General features: G+C 29.8%; 1 protein-coding gene across 1 annotated transcript in view; it reads left to right on the top strand.

The window, feature by feature from the left end:
- Positions 1 to 23813, top strand: part of LOC136978694 (C2 domain-containing protein 2) — a 172585-nt gene extending 148772 nt beyond the window's left edge. Inside the window, exons 17-22 of the mRNA XM_067274458.1 lie at positions 8908 to 8931; positions 10911 to 11046; positions 15952 to 16059; positions 17214 to 17284; positions 18295 to 18376; positions 21719 to 23813. Of these exons, the coding sequence (XP_067130559.1) occupies positions 8908 to 8931; positions 10911 to 11046; positions 15952 to 16059; positions 17214 to 17284; positions 18295 to 18376; positions 21719 to 21758 (461 nt within the window). The 3' untranslated portion in view covers positions 21759 to 23813. The remainder of the gene's footprint in view (positions 1 to 8907; positions 8932 to 10910; positions 11047 to 15951; positions 16060 to 17213; positions 17285 to 18294; positions 18377 to 21718) is intronic.
- The last annotated feature ends 412 nt before the right edge of the window (positions 23814 to 24225 follow it).

Here is a 24225-nt window from a genome sequence, read left to right as displayed (position 1 = left end):
CACAAGCTCCTGGTAGGGACACCCATGCCAGTAAGGTCTATGGGGAGAAATGAAGCTAAGAGTGACCACACCCACATTCTGTGGTGATATTTATTATGGTAATAACTAGATCAAAGTGTGATACCGGCTCGGACGTCGCCCGGGTTAACAAGGTCTGCGTTCGTGGGTTAGGCAGAGGCTCACATTCGAAAAATAGGCCACAGTCTCCCCTGGTTACCGGTGGCGAAAGCAGCACCGGCCCAAGCATGGCTACTGCAATGCCCTCAACAGATGTGAGGAACCAACCCAGCCTTGGTGTTTCTGTGGCAATGCATCCACAGACCACAAAGGCTGGAAAACCACGCCAACGGATGAAATGGACAACGGAAATGAACAAGTTTATCATCCGTACTTATTACACCATCACAAAACTCGAAACAAACACGACAGCATACAGACAACAACTACACCATAAATTCACACAACAATATCCTCACCTCACTGTCACTGAACAAAGGGTTGTTGATCAAAAAAGAACAATTATACACAACAACCTTATTCCACAAACAACACTTGAACTTATCAAACAACAGGTTGCTGATCAAATACATCAACAGACAGAAACATCTAACATTAATGAAGATCATGTAACCTGTCAGGATAATCCAGCAACAAGCATTGATAATAACACACATACAACAATTACCACTAATGATACTACAGACACTTCCTCATCCATCACAGATAACATAGACATGGATTTAGTTAATATGCTCTCACTTATATTTCAGGAAACACTCACTAAATATACAGGCACAGATCCCACACAACGACCACGAATTCCAAAAATCAACACGTCAAAGGAAGTAGGAAAAACACTAAATTACGTAAACACTCACTTACTACCACACTACATTCATTCAATTTCTACACTCGCAGACATTCATACATTAGTTTACGCTGGGGCAGTCACAGTAGTGACACACCATGGACTGAAAGTACAATCACAGACAAACACACAGAAAACAAAATTCTATCACAAGCCTGCCTGGCAGAGAAGAATAGAAATACAAATAAATGACATTAGACAGCAATTAGGCAGGCTGACACAATACGCTAAAAGCAACATAACACTTAAATTAAGGAAACAGCTCAAAAACATTTTCAAGAAAATAAAAACACACACAAAACATGAACATCACAACACACACATTACAGAATACATTGATACACTAAAACAAAAACTTGCTGCCAAAGCACGTAGACTCAAACGATACAAAACATGTACACTACGAAAACAACAAAATAAATTATTTACAAACAATGAAAAACTCTTTTACAGACAAATTAATAACAAAGCAAACACTGATACACAGCACAGTGACACACCAACAGAAGAAGAACTCACAACATATTGGTCTTCTCTTTGGTCCAGTGCTGTCACACACAATGCTGATGCAGGCTGGATCAAGGAGGAGAACAGAAACTTACACAACATACCAACTATGCCCTGTGCTGAAATAAACATACATGATTTCCAATACACTGTTAACAGAGCACACAACTGGAAGACACCTGGTGTAGACAACATTCACAATTTCTGGTACAAAAAGTTTACATCACTGCACCAGGAACTAGCTAAACACCTAACACATCATCATCAATCCACAGGACATGCCAAATTTTCTTACTCAGGGCATCACCTACATGAAACCTAAAAACAACAATACCACAGACCCCACACAATACAGACCAATTACATGTCTTCCAACACTCTACAAATTATTGACATCCTGTATCGCAAACAAAATATACAAACATATTGAAGAACACGACATTCTAACGGAACAGCAAAAAGGTTGCCGTAGAAATCACAGGGGATGCAAAGAACAGTTACTCATAGATTCAGTCATTCTACGGCAAGCACACAAACAACACAGAAACATACACATGGCATATATAGACTACAGAAAAGCATTCGACAGTGTTCCACACAGTTGGCTGCTACATATTCTACACATGTACAAAATACATCCATCACTCATTGCATTCTTTCAAAACACTATGCAGCACTGGAGAACAACACTACATCTCAGGGTTAGTAACACTTCCATACAAACAAACCAAATATTCATTAGGCAAGGAATTTTTCAAGGAGATTCCTTGAGTCCTCTCTGGTTCTGCTTAGCCCTGAACCCATTATCCAACATGTTAAACAACACACAATATGGCTACAATATCAGGCATGAAAAAACAACACAGTGTACACTGTCACATCTCATGTACATGGATGACATAAAACTTTATGCATCCACACAAAAACAACTTTATCAACTCCTACAAATCAGACATTCATACACCAAGGACATACAAATGGAGTTTGGCCTAGACAAATGCAAAACACTTCACATAGAAAAGGAAACCTGAAGAAAGAAGATTTTGCACTTGGAAATGGGAACGTTATTGAATCCATGGAAGAGTGTGAGTTCTACAAGTATTTAGGATTCCAACAGGCCAAACTAACAGAACATACACAAATAAAGCAAAGATTAATTAAAGAATACCAAAGTAGGTTAAATGCTATTCTCAGAACACAGTTAAATGCAAAACATACAGTTAAAGCAATAAATACATATGTCATCCCAGTACTCACATATTCTTTTGGAGTTATACATTGGACTCACACAGATCTTGAGCAACTCCAAAGGAAAACAAGAACAACACTTACTAAGCATAAACAACATCATCCTAAATCTGCCACAGAAAGATTAATCCTTCCACGTAAAGATGGCGGACGTGGCCTGATTGACATAGTTAACCTTCACTACAAACAAATACAGTCACTGCGAGAGTTTTTCTACAAAAAACAAGAAACATCACAATTACATAAAGCAGTAACTCTAGCAGACTCAAATAATACACCATTAAACTTACACTCACATCATATGGACACAACACAACATATAAAAAGCATAGACACCATTAAGCAATCGTGGGCTCGAAAGGCACTCCATGGCAGGCATCCTTATGATCTGGGCCAGGATTTTGTTGACAAAACTATGTCAAACAGCTGGTTAGCTTGGGGATGCCTCTTTGGGGAGACGGAAGGATTCATGATCGCCATACAGGATCAGGTCATAAATACTAAAAACTACAGAAAACACATACTCAAAGATGCAACACTCACAAATGACACATGCAGAAAATGTCACATCATGCTAGAAACTATACAACACATCACGTTTGGTTGCAAGCTCTTGGCACAGACAGATTATTTACACAGACATAATCAAGTAGCAAATATAATACACCAAGAGCTTGCAAAGAAACACAAATTAGTAGACATCCACGAACCATACTACAAATACATTCCACAGACAGTATTGGAAAACAACACACACAAAATGTACTACGACAGAGCCATAATCACAGATAAAACAATTTACCACAACAGACCAGACATCACACAACATAAGAAGCCAAAATGTGATTTTAGAAATGTCTAGAAAAAGAACAGCTTGAAATAGGGCTTTAGTCTAGCATTTGCAGATTAGGAGATTATGAAGTATATCTCTCAAGTATTTCAATTTGAGCTCTTTTCTAGATATAAAAATTATCCAGATATTATTAATATAGATTTATGATATATATATTCATAAATCAATATAAGTAACAGCTTGCTTAGACCACTGATGAACTAGACACTATGTTATTCTTTATTAACATAGAAAAAAAAATATGTAAATATATATATATAGAATATAGAATTACATATTTCTTTATTAATATAGAATTAATCTCTTTATTAATATAGAAAAACATATATATATATATATATATATATATATATATATGTTTTTCTATATTAATAAAGAATAACATAGTGTCTATAATGTATGTGATTTTATTGTGTTTGTCAACACAATAAAATCACATACATTATAGACATATCCATTCCAAACACTCACAATATACAAAACGCATGTACTGAAAAAATTAGCAAATACACAGAACTCGCCCAGGAAATAAGGCATCTGTGGAGGATGGATAGGGTGCTTATTGTACCTGTTGTTCTCTCCTCTACAGGTGTCATACCACACACACTACACAAAAGCCTGGGTACATTACAATTGAATAGAAACACATACATCACACTACAGAAGGCCACTATATTGAATACATGTCATATTGTTAGGAAATTCCTGAATACAGACACACACACTGATACACTTCTTTAATTTCTGTTTTGGTTACTATGCCTTGACTTTGGTCCGGCATAGTGCACAGCCACTGGTGTTAACTGAGTATATCTCACTTAACCCAACATAATAATAATAATATATATATTATTATTAGCACATAATAATTAATATGTTGTTACTCTTTTATTTACCTTTAATTTTATACTCTAAGTGGCATACAAACTCCTTGTCTGATCTACAAAGAATTCTCTGCATATCTTCTACAATTGCTAAGCTATAATTTTAATAACTTTCTTGGCAATTGACTTCTATATATATTTTTTTTTTGGAAAGAATCAATGGTTTTTAATAGTTTTGATCATCTAGAATGTTTTGTCTTGCAGTGTACCCAAAAGGTTTTGATAGGTTGTGTTTAAGGTATATATTAGGGGCATTTTTCTGCTTTTCTATAAAATCATATTTTGGCTTCTTATGTTGTCAATAATTTGTCTAGTTCAGTACATCATCATCCTATCAAGCCAGAATAAAATGTCTGCTGTTAATGAAAAGGATAAGTCTTTTCTTAATGCACTTATCTAATGTGGGGACAGCATGACATTGGGGTCACTGATTTTGATCAAACTTGGTGAGGATATAGTGCATCCTCAACAACTGACATCTGCCAAGCAGTAAGGTGCAATACTCAAAATTAAATGAGAAAATTGAAGTTAAAAATTGCAAATCATTTAAAACCATTCAAATTTTCAACATTTATAGAGTTGCTGGTGGGGACATGCTTGTTTCATAATCGAGAAATTGGTGTTTCTTCAAATCTTGTTGGTATCAATTTAATTATTTTTTCCATAAAACTATAATTTTCACTTTATTCTTGGTAGTTTTAATTTATTATATTTATTTAAAAATTATTTTTAAATATTCATGTACTACTGAATAGAACTTCCTCAAAAAACTGGAACAGTATATGTAGATTCGAACATACACCTAAGCACTAATTTTCCAGCAAATAAACAAAATTTACAAAATGTCTATATTGTAAAAGCATCCTTCAAAATCAACACCTAATTGCAGCCAAGGTTCTTCATCAATTTTGGAAGTTGCAAAGGCAGTAGAAGAAAACATTAAGCACCCTAATATTTTCAAATGGAATAAGGTATGCATGATTCTCCTCCAAATTAGTTGATGATGGCAAAGTGTTTTTCAACATTAACCAAGTTTGTTTTTCTAGTGACATAAGTAAATCATATTGAAAAAATCAGCATTTATTCAATGTGCACACTGCAGAAATGTTTATTGTTTCACATGCTTCTATGACAATTATCATCCATAAAACTGTACTCCCAGAAAGCAAACAGGTTGAGTAATGTTAATAAAAATGTGTTTTTTATTAATAAAATTGGCCTTGGATAATGATAATTTTGTTTATATCTTATTGTCTTCCCAAATAAATTATAAATAAATGCTGGTATGAATCCCACATGTACATGAATATTTGAAAATAATTTTTAAATAAATATAATAAATTAAAACTACCAAGAATAAAGTGAAAATTATAGTTTTATGGAAAAAAAATTAAATTGATACCAACAAGATTTGAAGAAACACCAATTTCTCGATTATGAAACAAGCATGTCCCCACCAGCAACTCTATAAATGTTGAAAATTTGAATGGTTTTAAATGATTTGCAATTTTCAACTTCAATTTTCTCATTTAATTTTGAGTATTGCACCTTACTGCTTGGCAGATGTCAGTTGTTGAGGATGCACTATATCCTCACCAAGTTTGATCAAAATCAGTGACCCCAATGTCATGCTATCCGTGCATTACATGAGTGCATTAAGAAAAGACATCCTTTTCATTAACAGCAGACATTTTATTCTGGCTTGATAGGATGATGATGTACTGAACTAGACAAATTATTGACAACATAAGAAGCCAAAATGTGATTTTAGAAATGTCTAGAAAAAGAACAGCTTGAAATAGGGCTTTAGTCTAGCATTTGCAGATTAGGAGATTATGAAGTATATCTCTCAAGTATTTCAATTTGAGCTCTTTTCTAGATATAAAAATTATCCAGATGATATTAATTTAGAATTATGATATATATATCATAAATCAATATAAGTAACAGCTTGCTTAGACCACTGATGAACTAGACACTATGTTATTCTTTATTAACATAGAAAAAAAAATATGTAAATATATATATATTTTTTTCTATGTTTTTCTATATTAATAAAGAATAACATAGTGTCTAATTTATCAGTGTGTGGGGTTTGCCGATAGGAGTGTAAGGAAGCAAAGGTGGTCGAGCGGTCAGACGGTCTTGTGGGGGTGGACTGACTCACTGAGACTGGTTGGCCATCAAAAACCGTTTAATAAACATAGAAGTTTTCTTACAATTTACTCTTGTTCGAAGAGGTAAAACCACACAAAACGCGCAACTGACTGTCCCCAAAAGAGTTTGTCCAAAGTTTGTGTTCAGGTGTCTGGTAGTTCGACGTGGACGACGAGAAGACGATAGGCCCCGGGGCGAATGGCACATACTTTGGCGGTTTCACTCGAGGCGAACTGATGATCTAGAGATGGCTAGACAACCACATATCCACGATGCTTCCTCTGGGTTCGAAAGGGATCCTTTCCTTCTGATGTATCGGGAGCACACACCACCAAGGGAGGAAACTTGCGCATCCAAGAACTCCTTAATGTCCTTGAAAACGGCGGTTTTATAATGTTTCTCCCCCAAGTCGCCTCTCCATTGGTCTCTCATTGTCACCTGGTGCCAATTCGAAACCCGATGGAGGGCGTGGGAGAGGTCATCGTCGCGACAGAACTTGATTCCTTTCGCGGCGCGAGTTTCTCGAATTTGCCTCTTTCATTGTTTAAATACAAGAAAAAAAACTTCCATTAAACAATGGAAATCTCCAATTTCGTTCCCTTTTGTCGACCCCTGTTCGGGTCCTCACAAGTGGTCTAAGCAAGCTGTTTCTTATATTGACAGAGAATAAATATCAATATACAAAACATCAAAAAATTAGTAAAGTGATTAATAATTAAAATTTAATAATAATTGTAATTTGTATAATTGTAATAATACAATTTGTAATAATTGTATCTTGCAATCCTTAGCATAACTGGTAATATACCAATTTAACTTACAAGACATTGTAGCACAAATTTGAGCCCTATTCTAAGCTGTTGATTTTTCTGTTTGTGTATATTGTAAATTTATAATTATGTTAATTTTAAAAATTGAAATTTTTAATATTATTATAATAAAAATTATATCTGTCTGTGTTCATCAGTTTTGATATGCAAACTGATGGACAAGTCAAAACAAATTGAGACTGATTTTTCCGGTTGAAAGAATAGCTATACCTTTGATAGGAAAAAGTCACGATAACAAATTCCAGATCTTATCACTGTACAGATATTGATGCATCTGTCCAAAAAATTACACAGAAACCCAATACTTTATTTGGCTGCTAAAGCACATAGAACAAATGTCATATGTTCCTCACAACAAAATAAAATAAAGCAGAGCTATAGCTACAGGAGTCTATGGGTGACTAATCCCCATTTCCCATCAGCATTGTTGTCATTGCCAATATGTGGTATATATAATATGTTAACATTTTCAACAAGTTAACTTAGACTGCTGTTATTTTTTACAGCTGGACTACTTAATAGGCCTAGTACTGGTGGGAAAAGAAAAATAACTGTAAAGTATAAAAACCAAAACTAGTAAAACTTTAGCAATTCATACAAAAGAGAAAGTACAGTCAGAAATTTTTCAGCTTGCCTCTTTAACACAGTAATGATTTATTTCTGATTATAGGACTGAAATGGAGGTTGCAAACAGTATGCAGTACTTAAATTTTGCTGAGGCTTACAAAAAAACAATTACACATGCTTTATGAAATGTTGAAACAAGCATATAATAAAGAAGAACTTCATTCCATTGGTTTAATGGAGCTTTTCTTTACTATATGCTCTACTTTTTCTCTAAAGGGCAGAAATCAATCTTAAAGCAGATCTACAATTCCTATGAGAGTGTTGACAAGGAATAATGAACCAACATTGTGTCACCACATTTATCAGTCATAGGACAGCACTGTTTGTTAATTCTGCACACTGTTCATGGATATTTCCTGTTGAATCACATTCATAGGAAATGCCCTAATCTCTATGCCAGTGGTTGGCAGCTATGCCATGAAAATATTGTTATTGTGGTGATTAAGTTTTTGGCCAAGAAAAATATCTTTTGCATCCATATCTACTTACAGCCCAGATTTGGAAGCCTGAAACTTTTCCTATTTCCAACACTGAAGTTGCAGGAACCCATGTCTCTGTAACAGCTGTGGTCAAAGCATTGGAGGCAATTCTGTAGTGCATCTCAATTGATAGGTTACTACATATCTTCAAAAACTAGCAAAAACAATGACAGAAGTGTGGTGATTTCTATAAGAAATTCTTTGAAAAAGACCACAGTCACTAAGTCAATATGATGATTATCATGTAAGAAAAAAATCTGTTTCAGTTTGTTATGACTTGCACACACATTGTAATAAAAATTTGTTTAAAACTATTGATTGTAATATATAAAAAAATTAAAAAATATTAAAGTTTATTTCAAAAATTTTAAATTAATCATTGAATATATATTAAACTAATATGTTTCTATAATATGACCATAAATTTATGATTATATTTTTTCAATTTTTGTAGGTAATAATTACCTCAATGTACCAGGTAAGATTTTTTGTTCAATTTTTAAAAATCTTAAATGTAAATAACATAATTTTCATGGTTTAAAATTTTTAGATTTATGATTTAAAAATCTACTTTAAAAATACAGAATAACTACAAACAAAATTATAATATATAGTGAAGAAGAAATATTGTTATTTTCTCAAGTCATTTTTTAAAAAATGTGATCATATAGCACAATAAAAAAGTAGCCAAAATAGAGAAGAAACATTCTTTATTTCTTTTTTCAAAAAGTATAACTACAATTATAAGCAAATGTAAGAAAAAACTAAAATATAAAATAATGACAAAAATTTTGCAAAAAAATTCATTATACAATTTTGTTTACTACACAGTAAACATTTTTCACAATTTATTAAATTTAATATTTTGTGGGCCTCTTTTGCTTTCACCAGACATTGTTTTGGCATTGATGGCTGCCAGCTTTTTACAAAGATTTGAGCTGGTTGCTTCCCAAATGTTTTGCATGAGTTCTTTCATCTCTGTCTTGAATTGAGATGCTAAATTTAAATGCTGATTATATCAATATATTTTTACACTTGTGAAATGTGTAGAAGAAAAGAAGGATATTGAATAGTGACTTGTAATTACAAACTCAGTTTTTAGTTAATAACTAATCAGAATTAAATTACGTAAATTGAAACATGCAACAATTTATGAATCATGAAATGGGTTACTACATTTATGGGTTTTTAACATTTTTTAATCAGAAATATTTGTATATATAAACATAATTTTTTTTTTACTGATTTCTAACTCCATTTACAAATCCAAGCTTGAAACAGCAATCCTTTTATTGACTTATTTTTACATTATTGACATAAAACCACACTTTAGATTCTTTTGAGCTCTCTTCAATCATTATCAGCATACAATTCTTGTATAATATTTTACAAGTTACTGATTTTGATTAAATTACTATACTGTTATTTAAAGTGACAAATGTCACTTTGTTTGTAATTTTAGAAATAATATTGCAACATAAATTTTGTGGTTACTTTCAAAGTTTAAATATATTTATAAAAATTTAAAAATCTCTGAAAAGATATTAAAACTCTTTTAAAAGTTTATAGGAATATCTTAAAAAATTAATTAATCTAAAGTTAAACAATAATTTATTGCTGTCCTTTCAGTTTACTTAATTATTTCCACTAACCTTTTCTATATTATTAATTTTTATGCATATTTATTTTTTTTTAATATAATAAATCCTCTCAAAAGAATGGAAGATAATTTTAATCTATGCCAATTAATTTGTGTACTCTTTCAAGATTTGTAAGTTTTGGAAAAATCATACTAAATACTGCATTTTATTTCCTGTATTAAAATTTACATTGTTATTATGCAATTTTGTGTCTAAATTTATGCTTACTATCTTTTTTCTGTATTTAATATTTTAATGTGTTTTAATTTATATTATAACTAGACATTGTGCAATGAATATAAGATTGAAAATATCTTAAATTAGTAATGATAATAAAATAAATTAAAACTATTATACTTACCTTACTGTTAATTAAGCTTTAAATTATCTGCTTGTTTCTTCTATATATCGTATTTTTGTAAACATGCATTTATATTACATATAGAGAGCATGCGTGCATTTATTATGTATTGTAACATAATATAATTATATAGTTTTTAATAGATTTATATTATTAGAGGAAAGTTATTACATTGAATATTTTTTAAATTTTATCTAAAATAGTTTATCCTTTTCTTGTTTAAATATGCAATGTTTGGATATTAGTCAAAATGTTAAGAGAGTAATTCTTACTGTTATAAACATTATGGTATCAGTTGTCACCATATATTTAATATGAAAATTGTACAATATTTTGATTTATAAGTTTTGTTTTTTTTCTAATCTTAAATGATTTAACATTAGAAAAAAAATCTTTACACTTAATTATTGTGCAGAAATGATTATATTCTCATTTACATTTACTTTGCTTTTTTAGGTGGTAGCAGAACAGAGAATGACAGTACACGAAGTAGTATTAGTGAGGCTTCTGGTATAAGTAGTTCATCAACTCGAACCTATCTTAGTGACAAATCTACATTGGTTGTTGAAGCTAATGAAAATGGTGTAATAAAGTTAGTATAAAAAATATAGATATAGTATTTAAGATAGAATAAATTTTTGATGTTAATTGTTTCATAGTAAGCTTTTTTCTCAACTCAGCAAATAAATAATCTTTAATAAGAAATGAACATACAGTACACTAGGTCACAAAAGTAGCTGGACACCTATAAAATGGAAGCGTTCTTTAGTTCTCACTCATTTCTCTCATAAAATAGGAAAAAAATAATGACAGATGTAAAATCTTCAGACTGTTTTACACTACAAAAAATATTTACATGTAAAAAACATTGATCAAAAAGAGAAAAATAAGTTTATTTAAAACGTTTTCACATCACAAAAGTATCTGGACATAAATAAATAATGATAAAACAAAATATTTTATACATTTAAGAATGAGTTGGGTTCCTTTTTGCTATGATAATATCTAAACAATTAGGCATTCATCCAAATTTTTATAACAGTTTTTTCTATTAAATTCAAAACTCTGATGATGATGTTTTTAAGATCAGTTTTATTTGTTATTGATTCTGTTCTGATAGTTCATTCAATGTGATCTATATGCTCAATTGGGTTGATGTTGGGCAATTGTGGAAACCAAGGAAGCACTTTTATACAGTGCACATCAAGAACCTGATTTTTGAAATGTGCTTTGGATTGTTGTCATGCTAAAAACAAACCTTTACCTTGACTTTAATTTTCTTATTGATTTCTGAAAAATTTTATTTAAAATTTGTTTATTCACATATTGATTCATTATTCCATCAATAAATTGCAGTTTTAGCACTATTTGCAGACATACAACTTCGAATAGCACTAAACCGTCTCCACATTTCACTGTAAGGATCAGGTTTTTCATTCTAAAAGATTCTCCTGCTTCTCTCCATACTTTCAGGCAATCATTTGAACCAAACACATTGAATTTGGATCATCCGACCTCAAAACTGATTTTCAAAATGATGTTGATTTTATATAAAATCAAAAACATTAGCTACAATAACATTACCATCAATAACAAAGCTTTACTTTTGGTTCCTTTCTATTGACAAATAGTTTAGCAACAAAATCTTTATAACTACTTGCTTTTAAAGTTTTTTTCAGTTTCTGTAGATGTATGTACTCCACATTCTTCAGAAGCCTCAACAGTAAGCTTAGGAGCAATTATTCATGGATTTTTCTTCACTTTACTGACAAATGATACATTTCTGTCACATTACTGTATTTCAGGACATCCAGATTGAACCTTATTAACTACACTATTTGTCATAAGGAATTTTATAATAGTATCTTGAATTGTGGATTTTCGAATGTGAAACTTTTCTGCATAAATTCGCACAGATTTCCTTTTTTGCTATTCCTTAATAATGTCAAATATTAAAAATGCTCACATTTTAAATAATAGAAATGTAAGTAAAAAGAAATTAATCAATTAATAGGTAAGAGAAAGAGATACAGTGGTTATGATTTATCAGATATATATTGAACAAGTAATATAAAAAAAATTTCTTTAAAGTCAATTCCTACTTAGGTCAACAAAGAAAAATTTTATTCTAGTTACTTTTTATTAAATAATTACAATTAATATAAATATGTATATACATATGCTAAATATCTTATATAAGAGAAATTTTTTTCCCCATATAAAACTAAAATTAATTAATTAAATTTAATTAATGAATTAATATTTGAAAAAACTGTATTAACATCAAGTGTCATCCACTACAAGTTTAAAAAAATGTATTCGAACTTGAGTGGAGGAATAAAAAGTATTTTATTAATGATTGAAAATTTGAACAAGATATATAAATATATATAGGGAGAGTGTGAACTAATAGTAGGAATTTAATAAAAGAAAATAAAAAATATATATGTGTGTTACCGCCAAAACCCGATTTTACGCCGAACTAGTTTTGCCTAGGCCAAACTAGTTTGGCATAAGTGTGTCAGGCCAAACTAGTTGAGAATTATTATTCAAGTATATTAATGGTTAATTTAAGTTCATCATAAAACACAAATAAGTTTATTTTAAATTTTAGTTTGATTTTAAAAGTTATTTCTATCATTTCGTTTGAATTTTTGAAAATATTTTCAAAAGTTAATTAACTTTAAAAGTGCATGGCTTAATTAAAAAAAACAAAAAATACAAACTGATAAGTACTGATTAGCTTATTTTTATTTTATAGTTTTGTACAAGTGTTGTGTCACTTCTAATCAATACCGTTTTTGGTTAATGTTACCCTAGGTATCGAAGATGGAGGCTCGTCTCCGATTCCAGCAATCAGAAGACAGGGAACAGTGGGGACGCACATTCTAGCCTAGCCTAACCTAACCTATTCTAAAAATTTGGTTGTTAGTAATTATGGTAATTTATTAGAATAGGTTAGGTTAGGTTAGAACGTGCGTCCCCACTGTTCCCTGTCTTCTGATTTCTGGAATCGGAGACGAGCCGCCATCTTCGATATCTAGAGTAACATTAACCCCGTTTTTTATAATTAAGTAGACTATGTTTGAATAAATATTGTTCATCTAATTGATTGCCTTTTAATTTAATTTTAGCCATTAATATATTTAACCATTAATATACTTGAATAATAATTCTAAATTAACTTGGCATAAAATCTGGTTTTGCCGGTAACATATATATATAAATTTTGCCTAGGATGTTTAAAGTAATTTGACAAGAATAAATTTTACATTTATAAATTATGAATTATAAAATTCTAGAAATATTCTAAATATAGAAAAACCTGCTAATATAACTTTTCAATTTTTATGATTTTGCAATTATTAAATTTTAAATTATCTAACAAGTAATATTAGGAAAAGAAGTTTCCAGATGATGGCTTAGAATTGTTGCTTATTTAAAATGAAATTTTTTATTAAGTTAACTCAATCTAGAAATTGTCTATAATTGTATATATTTTAATGTTACTAACAATAAAAATATATTCATTCTGTAGCATTTGGAATTCACTAATAATACATTTTGAGTTTTTAAAAGATTAAGAAAATTCCAGAAATAATTTAAATGCAGGAAATACAAAGACGAAAAGGCAATAGTCAATTTCTGTCTTAGATGTAAATATATTTTATAATTATATCTTATTCAAAGAAAGATATTCTTTCTTCTTTGGTAAAGACCTAATGAATTATAATGAACAGACCATCCAATAGAATGATTAGTTTCTGTTTTGTTCAATTTATTGTCAGAAAATGTTACATGAAGATGTATTTTTATACCAGCTCATAACTTGAAAGCTATTTAATAATAATTTAATTAAATTGTGCATGAATGTTAGTTTAGTTAAGAAGGAAGAAATTTCTATACTGTAGAGCAGTGGTTCTCAATTTTTCCCCCCTCTCTTAATTTTTTTTGTGGACCCTCATAGACATTGCACAGGAAAAAACCTTATATTTTTCAACAATAAAAAAGAAAGGAAAACGTTCAGAAATGTCACTGTCAAGTGACATGATGCTGATGGTATAAGATTCTCATAACAAACCCAGGCTTTATAATCGCTCTTTGACCTTTGTCAATGAGATATATATGTCGTATATGTATTTGATATTTTAAATAATTTATATTTTAACCCTAAGCAAGAAATGAGTAATAAAGAAATTGACAATATATATACTGTAGAAATTTAATTCTCAGTAAAACAATTGTTCTGAAGTAGAATTACCCTATAGATCACTAAAATATCACCATGAACCCACAATTTGGTCTTTTTTTTTCTGTGGACCCCCAATAATGTTACATGGGTGCCTAGGGTCCATGTGGATCCTGGTTGAGAACTACTGCTATAGAGTTTAAAAAATGGAAGTGAAGAAATTAAAAATGGTAATGACAAAATCATTTTTACTTTCAATCATAAAAAAAAAAAAAATGGCAGAAAATAATGCTATTGTGTGTTAAATTGTAACTTAAACATTAATTAATCAATCTATAAAACTATTATATTGGATTTTCATTTGATATGTAAAAAAAATAAAGTAAGGCCTATTAGCATGACAATAATTGCATCACATGTCTTACCTGTCAATGAGATTTCATTTTTTTTTGAGAAATGACTATTTGTTTTGTTCAGAAATGAAAAGTTTATTTCATTAGACAATATTTAGGATTTTCATAACTCGGTATAATTTAAAATTTTTTATTACTAAATTATACTTCCTCAATATATATGGAGAGCTAATAAAGACTATATGTTTGATGCTGTCATTACTTAAATAACATTTTTTGTTTAATTTGACCTATTAGTAGAAAGTCAGTTGGTTATTCAATCATTGGTAACTTGAATCTGTCACCAGACAGTTACATTTTTTTTAAAATCTAAGTTGATTATTTGATAATGCAGTTTTATTTTCTATTTTTACATTATTCAAATTTGATTTATGTATGTTTAGAAATAAAAATTTTCCTTCATTCACTATATTTTTGAATTCAACTATATTATTTGTCCTTAACAAGGTTTATAATGCCTGATGCTCATATTATCAGCTTTAGGCATTATAACAATTACTTTAATTAGCTGAATTTGAATAAAATCGTAAACAAAACAAAAAAGCAAAGTCTAAAAAATGGAATGTTGAATTTTTACTACAGATTTCTAGATTTTAAATGTCTTATTACATAACTTCATCGATAATTGTTGGATCAAGTTGATTCAACTGGCAGAATATTGGACTGGTTTTCAAAAAGTTGAGATTAAAAATTCATCATTTAACAATCAGCATTTTTAAATCTTCAATAACATGGTTATGTTGTAAACATGATGTTAATGAGTCTTTTTCAATATAAAGATTTAGATTTATAGACTATGTAAACTATTTTTAAAATTTCCAAATATCTTACTATTTATAACATAAATGTTAATGAAATATGTTTTTATGTTATTGACATGTAAATTGTTTTATAGGCGTTACCTGATTCCTACTTCATTGGCCAACAGAAGTAAGTGGAGAAAAAAAGGAGTAAAATTACATGTTTATAATGATCATGTATTTGTTGCCAAACATTTCTCAGGGTAAGATAACAGTTTTAAAATATTGTAGTGCTCTGCTACTATTTGTGTATATTAATTTCTTTGTATCCTAAGTTTTAAGTTATCCATGTCGGGTGTTTGCTTTTGTCACGCGTGAATGTATTTTCCGTCGTGTCGCGTACCACTTTTTGGGTGGGTGTTGTTGATTGGCTGATGGTTGGCTGTTCATCGGACCACATGATAGGAGGCAGAAGTTTTGGACAGTGGGAAATATAAAAGGGAAGGACCCCACAAGAAGACAATTTTTTTTGTCCTTTACCTGTGTGGTTCTTAGACACCTGGATCGGAAAAAGTAGAAGTTAAGGTCTCCATACACGCCATTGACAAAGGATAGAAGATTAGTGAGTCAGAGGAGAAATTGACTTGCATCGGCATGAGGACACTATAAGGAGTGCAATCTCCTTTTCGTGGAGAAAGATTCTTCAAGGTTAGAATTCCTTACTACGGTATTTCATCGTTAGTAACATTTTACTGACACGTGCTCATCAACCTTTTTGTTACGGGATATGGACTATCGCATGATTATGTAGAATTGTACGCATGCAGATCAACGATGTATACTCACCTTGTAAATAATTGTAAAATAACTATCGGACATGTAATTAGTTAGTGAATAGATGTTATTAATTTTTTTCTGTATTATTAATCGATACTTGACCGATAACTATCAAGATGCTATCGTCTGTTAATTGCTATATATACATGTATCTTGACTGTTATAAATTGTTTCATCCATCTCTTGATTTTGAGGTGTGTTATATTGCACTCAGCACTCTTACCCCACTTAAGGTCGGGATTATTTCGGTACTTTCTAGACACTACAATATTATGTTATGTTAATAAACTTACATTCTTACATTGTTCACATCATATCTCTTTTCTTTCTTTTCAAAATTATTTTTATGTGAATTTTAGTGAGGGATTCAGACTTGTCCAGAGCCTCACAATTCACTGATTAATTAAACAGTTTATTCTATTTATACAATTACTATTCAATTCAAATTAATTGTTTAATTCCTTATTTATATTTGATTATTTTTTATTAACATTTTGTGATATTAATCAATGTTTTAAAGAAAAGATTTGCGATGTTAAATAATTATTATAAGTTTATTATATCACTATTTTTCTTATAGGCTAATTACCTGTCAAGTTTGCAACAGACGTCTTTCACGACGACCTGGTAAACAAGGTTATGAATGCAGAGGTAAGTATTGCATGTTTTCATTTTAAATATATTTATGTATATATATGTATGATAAGTTATATATATATATATATATATTAGGGGCTCAAAGACCAAAATCACTCATTGAGAGAAAAAAACAGCCACAATGCATTGTGGCTAATTCAAAACAACCACAAAGTGAAATTCATGTCATGGCTTTTGTGATATTTGACCACGATGTGTTCTGATTAGATTAGGTTACTCGGACAGGTTGAAATTGGCTCAAATGTTTTAGTTAGGGTGACTGATGTTGATTGGGGACATGCAGCTCCCAGAAATTTTTTAGCTGTTGTTATGAGCATTAATTTATCAGGTCTCTATCAGTTAAGAAACAAGGGTCTTCTTGATCGACTTTATGCTCATAATGAATTTACAATTTCTGAGAGTAACTTTATTAACATTCAGGACGTACTCTCAACTTCACACTTAGCTCAGCGTCCACGTTAACATCTGGAAGTAAGCAAGGGTTTATAATGTGTCACTGTAACAAATACTGTATTGATAAAAAAATGCAAATGTCACTGTAATAGTTCTTGTAAAGATAAATAACTCTGAAACATTCTTGATTCTCATAAAAAAAAAAGACTGATTTATTAATAAAAGTTTCTGACAAAGTAATTATTTTTAGTAAATTAGTTGTTAGAAAATGTTGACATATTGAGTACTGCAACAGATTTTCACAAATGATTACATGTTGTTGAAAGTAACCAAGTAACTTAACTAACCTAACCTAACCAGAACGTGTCATGGTCAAATATCATGAAAGCCATGACACGAATTTCACTTTGTGGTCATTTTGAATTAGCCACAATGCATTGTGGTCATTTTTTTTGCTCCATGAGCGATTTCGGTCTTTGAGCCTAGCATAATATATATAATTATTTTTGTATTCAGAAATAAAAGTTTTTAATATATATATTTTCAGAGTTGAAGAAATTCAATAAATCTTCCATTTCGTGAAAGTAATTGGAATAAATTATTTTTTCTAGATTGTCATATACAATGTCACAAACCATGTCATGTCAAAGTTGAAGGATTTTGTCCCAATAGCACAGTCAATACCATGGAAGTGTAAGTGCTAAACTATAGTTTAGATTATATTTCAATTATAGTGATATATTTTGATCTTAATATATATCATTTCAAAATATTTGAATTTGCAGTGTACTGATTATTATAAATGGCTTTTGGTAGAAGTTGATAATCAATCCAGAAAATAAATTATATTAAATGGTAGTAATCATAGATATTACAGATTTCTGTTTTCTGGTATTAAATTGCAGTAAATTAATTACAGAAAAAGTCTTAAACAAGAAAAATGAATCAATGAAAAGTTTTTGATACTGATAAAATATTGTCTTTAGGAATACAACAAAAACAGAAAACTCTTCTGATTTCAGCACCGAGTGTAAAGCAACATTTTCGAGCTATCACTTTGCTCTTCCTCAGGTCAATTGGTTCCCTGGATGGAGTGTAAAGCAACATACACTCTGTCCAGGGAACCAGTTCACCTGAGGAAGAGCGAAGTGATACTTTGAAAATGTTTGTCAACCACACTATATATAGTATATACGTTTTACGCACCGGTTATAGGTTCCGGACAGTATAGAATACAATAAAAATAGAACTGGAGCATGCATACAAGTTTCAAATTTAAAACAAAGAGTTCATATAATTTTAAACTACTAAAATACAAGGTGGTACAGATTGCTGGTGTGGCACAGCACAGAGTGATCTCATTAAAAAACAAACAAGGAAACCAAGGGAATTTCCTCAAAATTCCCCAAATGAAAATGTTTGAAGTCAACACTGTGCAAGAAACTCTCTAATTCAAATTTGTCTGAGGGCCCATGAATTTGTAATGTGCCACTGGACTTCCTAAAAGTCTTGATCCAGCTACAGCATACTCTTCAGATCCACTCAGAGATCTTGCTCTGCTCCAGTTGCATAAGGGTTGCCTTCAGATCTGGGGACTCATTTGCCATGAACATATCTATCTTTTGTGTTGAACCTTCTGTAAGTATTCTTAATATGTATAAAAAGTAGTTTGCCATTGCTTTCTTCTATGCAGTACCATAGTTAGTACAGTTGCTGCAACTATGCCTGTGATAGTCTGATCGCAAGTTCCTCTGATTGTTGGGCTGCAATTTGAAAACATTGTAGACCTATAAATTTCCATTGTCGTCTCTCTCCATGTGTCATCCAATTGTCTCTCTTAATCTTGAGAACAGAGTTAGGTAGATGAAATCTAAGACCAGATATGGAAACCTTAGGGTTTGGAGGTCCAATTAAATATATACAAACATTCAATGAAAATTGGATGTTGTGTTATTTCAATTCAAAACTTCCCCTGAAAGCAATTAACAGATGACCAGCAGAACTCTGTTGTGTAAAGAAAAGTATGATGTACAGGGGAAAGCCACTACTAATTTGAGGTGGAGATATTTTAAATTAAATAAATTAAAAATATGATTAAAAACTGCAGCCCAGCATTGTGATGATGTTACAATAAATAATTGTTCATTTATAATTTGGTTTGTCAGTACTGGCTGTTCTGCTGCCAACATCTAGGTCTTTTAAGGTGTTCCTTTCTTGTCTTGACTTGGACTTGTCATAGGATATATATGGCATTTTATAGAACTGCATTTACCAGACACAGTTTACACTCTCCTGTTGATTCTGCCACTCATGATCTGCAACTGTTTAGTTACCAATATTACCCATTTATTTGTGGTTAACTTGACTATTACAGACTATTTTAGTATCCATCAGCTAAGGATCCTACCTACTCTCTAGTTGAGGAGTTGTATTAGAAAACTACACTCTTAATGTTAATCTATTCACCTTGATTCACCTCAAAAGCTGAAGTAGAAAAAATCTCATCTTCCATGAAAAGGAAAAGGATGTGTGCTCTCTTTCCCTACTTTGGTTAATTTACACATCAAACTGTATATGGCTATTTTCAAGAAATAAAGTAATAATGTGGAATAAGTTAGTTATTATTTTTATGCCAAAGTAAATAGCAGGAATCCTTGATGACATTTTACAGATTTCGAAAAATAGATGTTGAGATCAAAGATTGTATAAAAATGTTCCTTTTTTCGGAAATTTTAACACTATGTGGAAATAGAATTCAGTATTCACCAAACCAGTCAATCACTCAACCTTTTATTGCATATACAATTGTACAGTACATGCCCAGTACTGCAGAGCAGATCTCTGTATTCATCAAACCACTTGCGATTCAATGCATGTGTTCTATATCCATTCATGATTCCTTCATAACTCACAACCACTGTGCTGATATTAATAAAATTTGCCATAAAATATTTAAAAATATATATATAAAATAAAAAAAACACAATAAAATATTTTGCTAATGACCTATCATGATTGATAGTATAGTCCAACATTATGATGTACTATTTTCTTAACAGTAGGCCTGATTATTCAGATTGAAATTCCCAATAACAGACAAAATGGACATAGAACATACTGATCCTTGGGTGTGATATGGTTATTTTACACATGTGAAACTTTACACACAAAATTGTTCAAGTAACCAATAAATCAGAGTAACTGTTCTACTGTACAGTACATGCCCTCCAACTCCATGTTCTAATGCATAAATTTGATGAACAGTTCACTCACAGGAGAATGTGACTTGGGAGTAATCCTCCAGGTATTGAAATTATGTCTTTTAAGATAGCTAAGATAGGAATCTCACCCTTATAAACAAGACTTGATTCAGAGTATCCCATAATCAAAAATCACAAAAGTCTGGTGATATCTTGTAGCAATAAAACTGCAAAATTTTCTGCACTTTAGAGTAGGGCATATTCAATTGCTTCGAAATCATATGCACACTACAGCTGCCGTAAAAATTCTCTGTTTGCTGTTTTTAAGTTGGTTGCCAGTTCAACAGGTTTGTAATCTCTTCCTGGTTTTATGTTGAAAATTCTCATTTCCTGAAAGTGCAAAATCATTTTTCTGAGAAATGGTCAGAGGACTTTATTACAAGGATTTTAAATGACAATTCCTCAAGTGTACTATCAAAGAAGCAGTAATGCTAGTAGTAAAATTTAATAAGTAATGCAGAATCAGATTAGTGACAATACCTGATTCTTACCTTATCTACATTGAATAAACTTTAGGACTTTTTAAGTCTGAACTTTATAATAATATACAAATTGCAGTGAAATTATTGTCAAATTGTCATGATTTGATAATAATTTTTAATGAAATTATAAATCTTGAAATTTTTATTTTTGAATAGTTTATGTAGATGTAATCTTTGTACATAAAAATATTTATTTTATTTAGTATTAATTTATATTATTTTAATAAAATAGTAATTATAGTTAAATATGCATGTATGTATGTATATATATATATATCTATCTTTCTTTATAGTGAATATGTGCAAGATACCTCAAAACCTAAACAAAGTTGATTAAATGACTGTAAAAAATTACATATGTTCAATTTCTGTCAAGCTTGGAAGGTTTATGGAATAAATCTGCTATCTACACAAGGTTTCTGCATAATCTACATGCTAAAAGTTGCTAAATTACACTATTTCATATTATTTTAGATGAAAATATATTATAGATTCCAAATAATAAAATTTATTAGAAAATTGTAGTGTGTTAAAAATTAAAAATATCCATTTGTTTTAATCTCTTGAAAATATGGTTTTTCAAAATTTTTACATAAAATTTGTATATCTGAAATTTTTAATCTTTTTGTAAGTACATTTTGTATTTTGTGATTGAAATAATTTTTTCCTTGATTATTTTATTTTCTTAAATACTGTGATGATATATTTTTAAGTTGATTTTTATTTTTAAATGTTTTTGTTATTGTTATAAATGGACTGCAGAGCAGTATTGTGTACAATCAGCAATAGATAACAATTAAAGTTGATTCATATCAGTTTTTATATATTATATTTTATACAGGAAAAAAGAAAATTTTCAGTTAAAATAAATCATTATTGACTTAATATTTCAATATGTAAATAGCATAAATCAAAAATATTAATGCAGTAAATTAATGAAAATTATTAATTTATTGCATTAATTTGTTTTTTTGAAAACTCAAATATAATTTTAACTATTTTATTTTATCATTAAATATTATATTATATATAAATTTATTTAAATGATAAAAAAAAAAATTATCATCTGGAATGATACTGATGCATTGATTGAAATCAATTTTGCAAGAATGTAGTAAATAAGAATTTTGATTCCTAACGACAGTTAATCATTTTGTATTGCAGTTTCTTAACATAGTTATGTCTATTAAAGTGGCAATTGGATATTTTGCAAAGCAAAAAAGTTGTTTTTAAGAAAATTTAAAAACTAACAGTTAAAAATTTTTGCAAATGATCACTTATATAAAAATTCTTACTGAAATGTGAAGTATTGTATAATGTTTAAATTAGAATCAAGTTGTTGACAGCTATTTGTAATCATAATTAGAATCTATCAATATTTTTACCTATACTATTATAGAAATGTATAACATTTAATAGAAAGCTTCCACTGGACTATGCATATTTATACATTTTTTACTCATTACTGCCATATTGTTTGTTATAGGATACCTGAGTTTACCCAATAGCCTCATTGTTTATAATTTTCGTCAAAAGAAATTAGTTTTAAGTACCATCCATGCTGTCCGTCCTTTTGAAATTAGCTGTCATTAAATTCTATGATTGTTAAACAAAAAGTTATTTAAAGAACAGTTGATGTTACAAGTAAGTGAATATATTTCCAATATGCCTACATTAAAAACAAAACAAAAAAAAATGATTATGCCTTGCATATTTAAAGAATTTTTATAAGATTCTTTTTCTCTAATTCTGTACAAAAATTGATATAACAGCCTTTGAAAATATTTTCAGTATTTATTACAGATATACTCAATTTTGTCAGTATATTGTTAACCTTGTATAACAATATATAAATATACTGTATTATATAAAATACATTCTATAAGGATTCCTTTGTTAAACTTTCATTTTTATACAAGTTATAAAAAAAACTATGTATGTACACCTATTATTTTGAAATCATTATTCTTCCATGTAATGCCTACTGTATAATCTAGAAATGCTTATCAGATTACCAATTGTGCTTTCAAATTATATTTACTGTCTGCTGTATAATTCAATTAGAAAAATTCTAGTCAATTAAAATTTATATATTTACAAGAAATTAAATATATATTAATATTTTAATATTTAAAATGTTTGAATTTAAGATTTTTTTTTAATTCAAAATATCTCAAATAATTTATGAAATTTGTTAAAATTGCTGATCTATGGAATACTTGTTAAACAATAAAATTTATGGACTATTTTTATTGGATGGTGCTGATGTTAATTTGAGAATCATATTCTAATTTTTGTCATGATAATCTTGATCGAAATGGGAACACTGTTGTCTTGGATGTACTTAAAAATATTGCTAAGCTAAATAAAGTAATATATTTAAAAATAGTTTTTTTTTACATTAATTTATTATTATTTCTTTATTGAATTTAAAAATGTGTTATCAAAAATATGAATTTCTATTGAACATTTTTAACTCGTTTCCACAAAATTGACTACAGTAGAAACTCGTTATAACGAATTTCGGGACTGGAAAAAATGTTTGTTAAACTGAAAATTGTAATGAAAAACATAAATAAAGTAATTTAGTCTTGAATTCATCAGTTTAATTCTCTTCTCCGATTTATATTCTTCCTGCGCTTTGGTTTCTAAGAGTATATTGGGAGGGGACTGACCAAAAACCCGGCGACCCACTGTGGATTCTTAATTTTAAAAAACGCTAAATCAAAATTTTAAGTTGTTTTTTTGATTATCAAAATCGTTTTTGCTTATTGATACAGTGGTAAATAGGGCATTTATA

The sequence above is a fragment of the Centruroides vittatus genome, unplaced genomic scaffold, assembly GCF_030686945.1.
Source record: "Centruroides vittatus isolate TY-2023 unplaced genomic scaffold, ASM3068694v2 contig_549, whole genome shotgun sequence".
In the NCBI taxonomy this organism is placed as follows: domain Eukaryota; kingdom Metazoa; phylum Arthropoda; class Arachnida; order Scorpiones; family Buthidae; genus Centruroides; species Centruroides vittatus.
The sequence above is the reverse complement of the archived record's forward strand: the minus strand, read 5'-3'. Positions and strand labels throughout refer to the sequence as shown.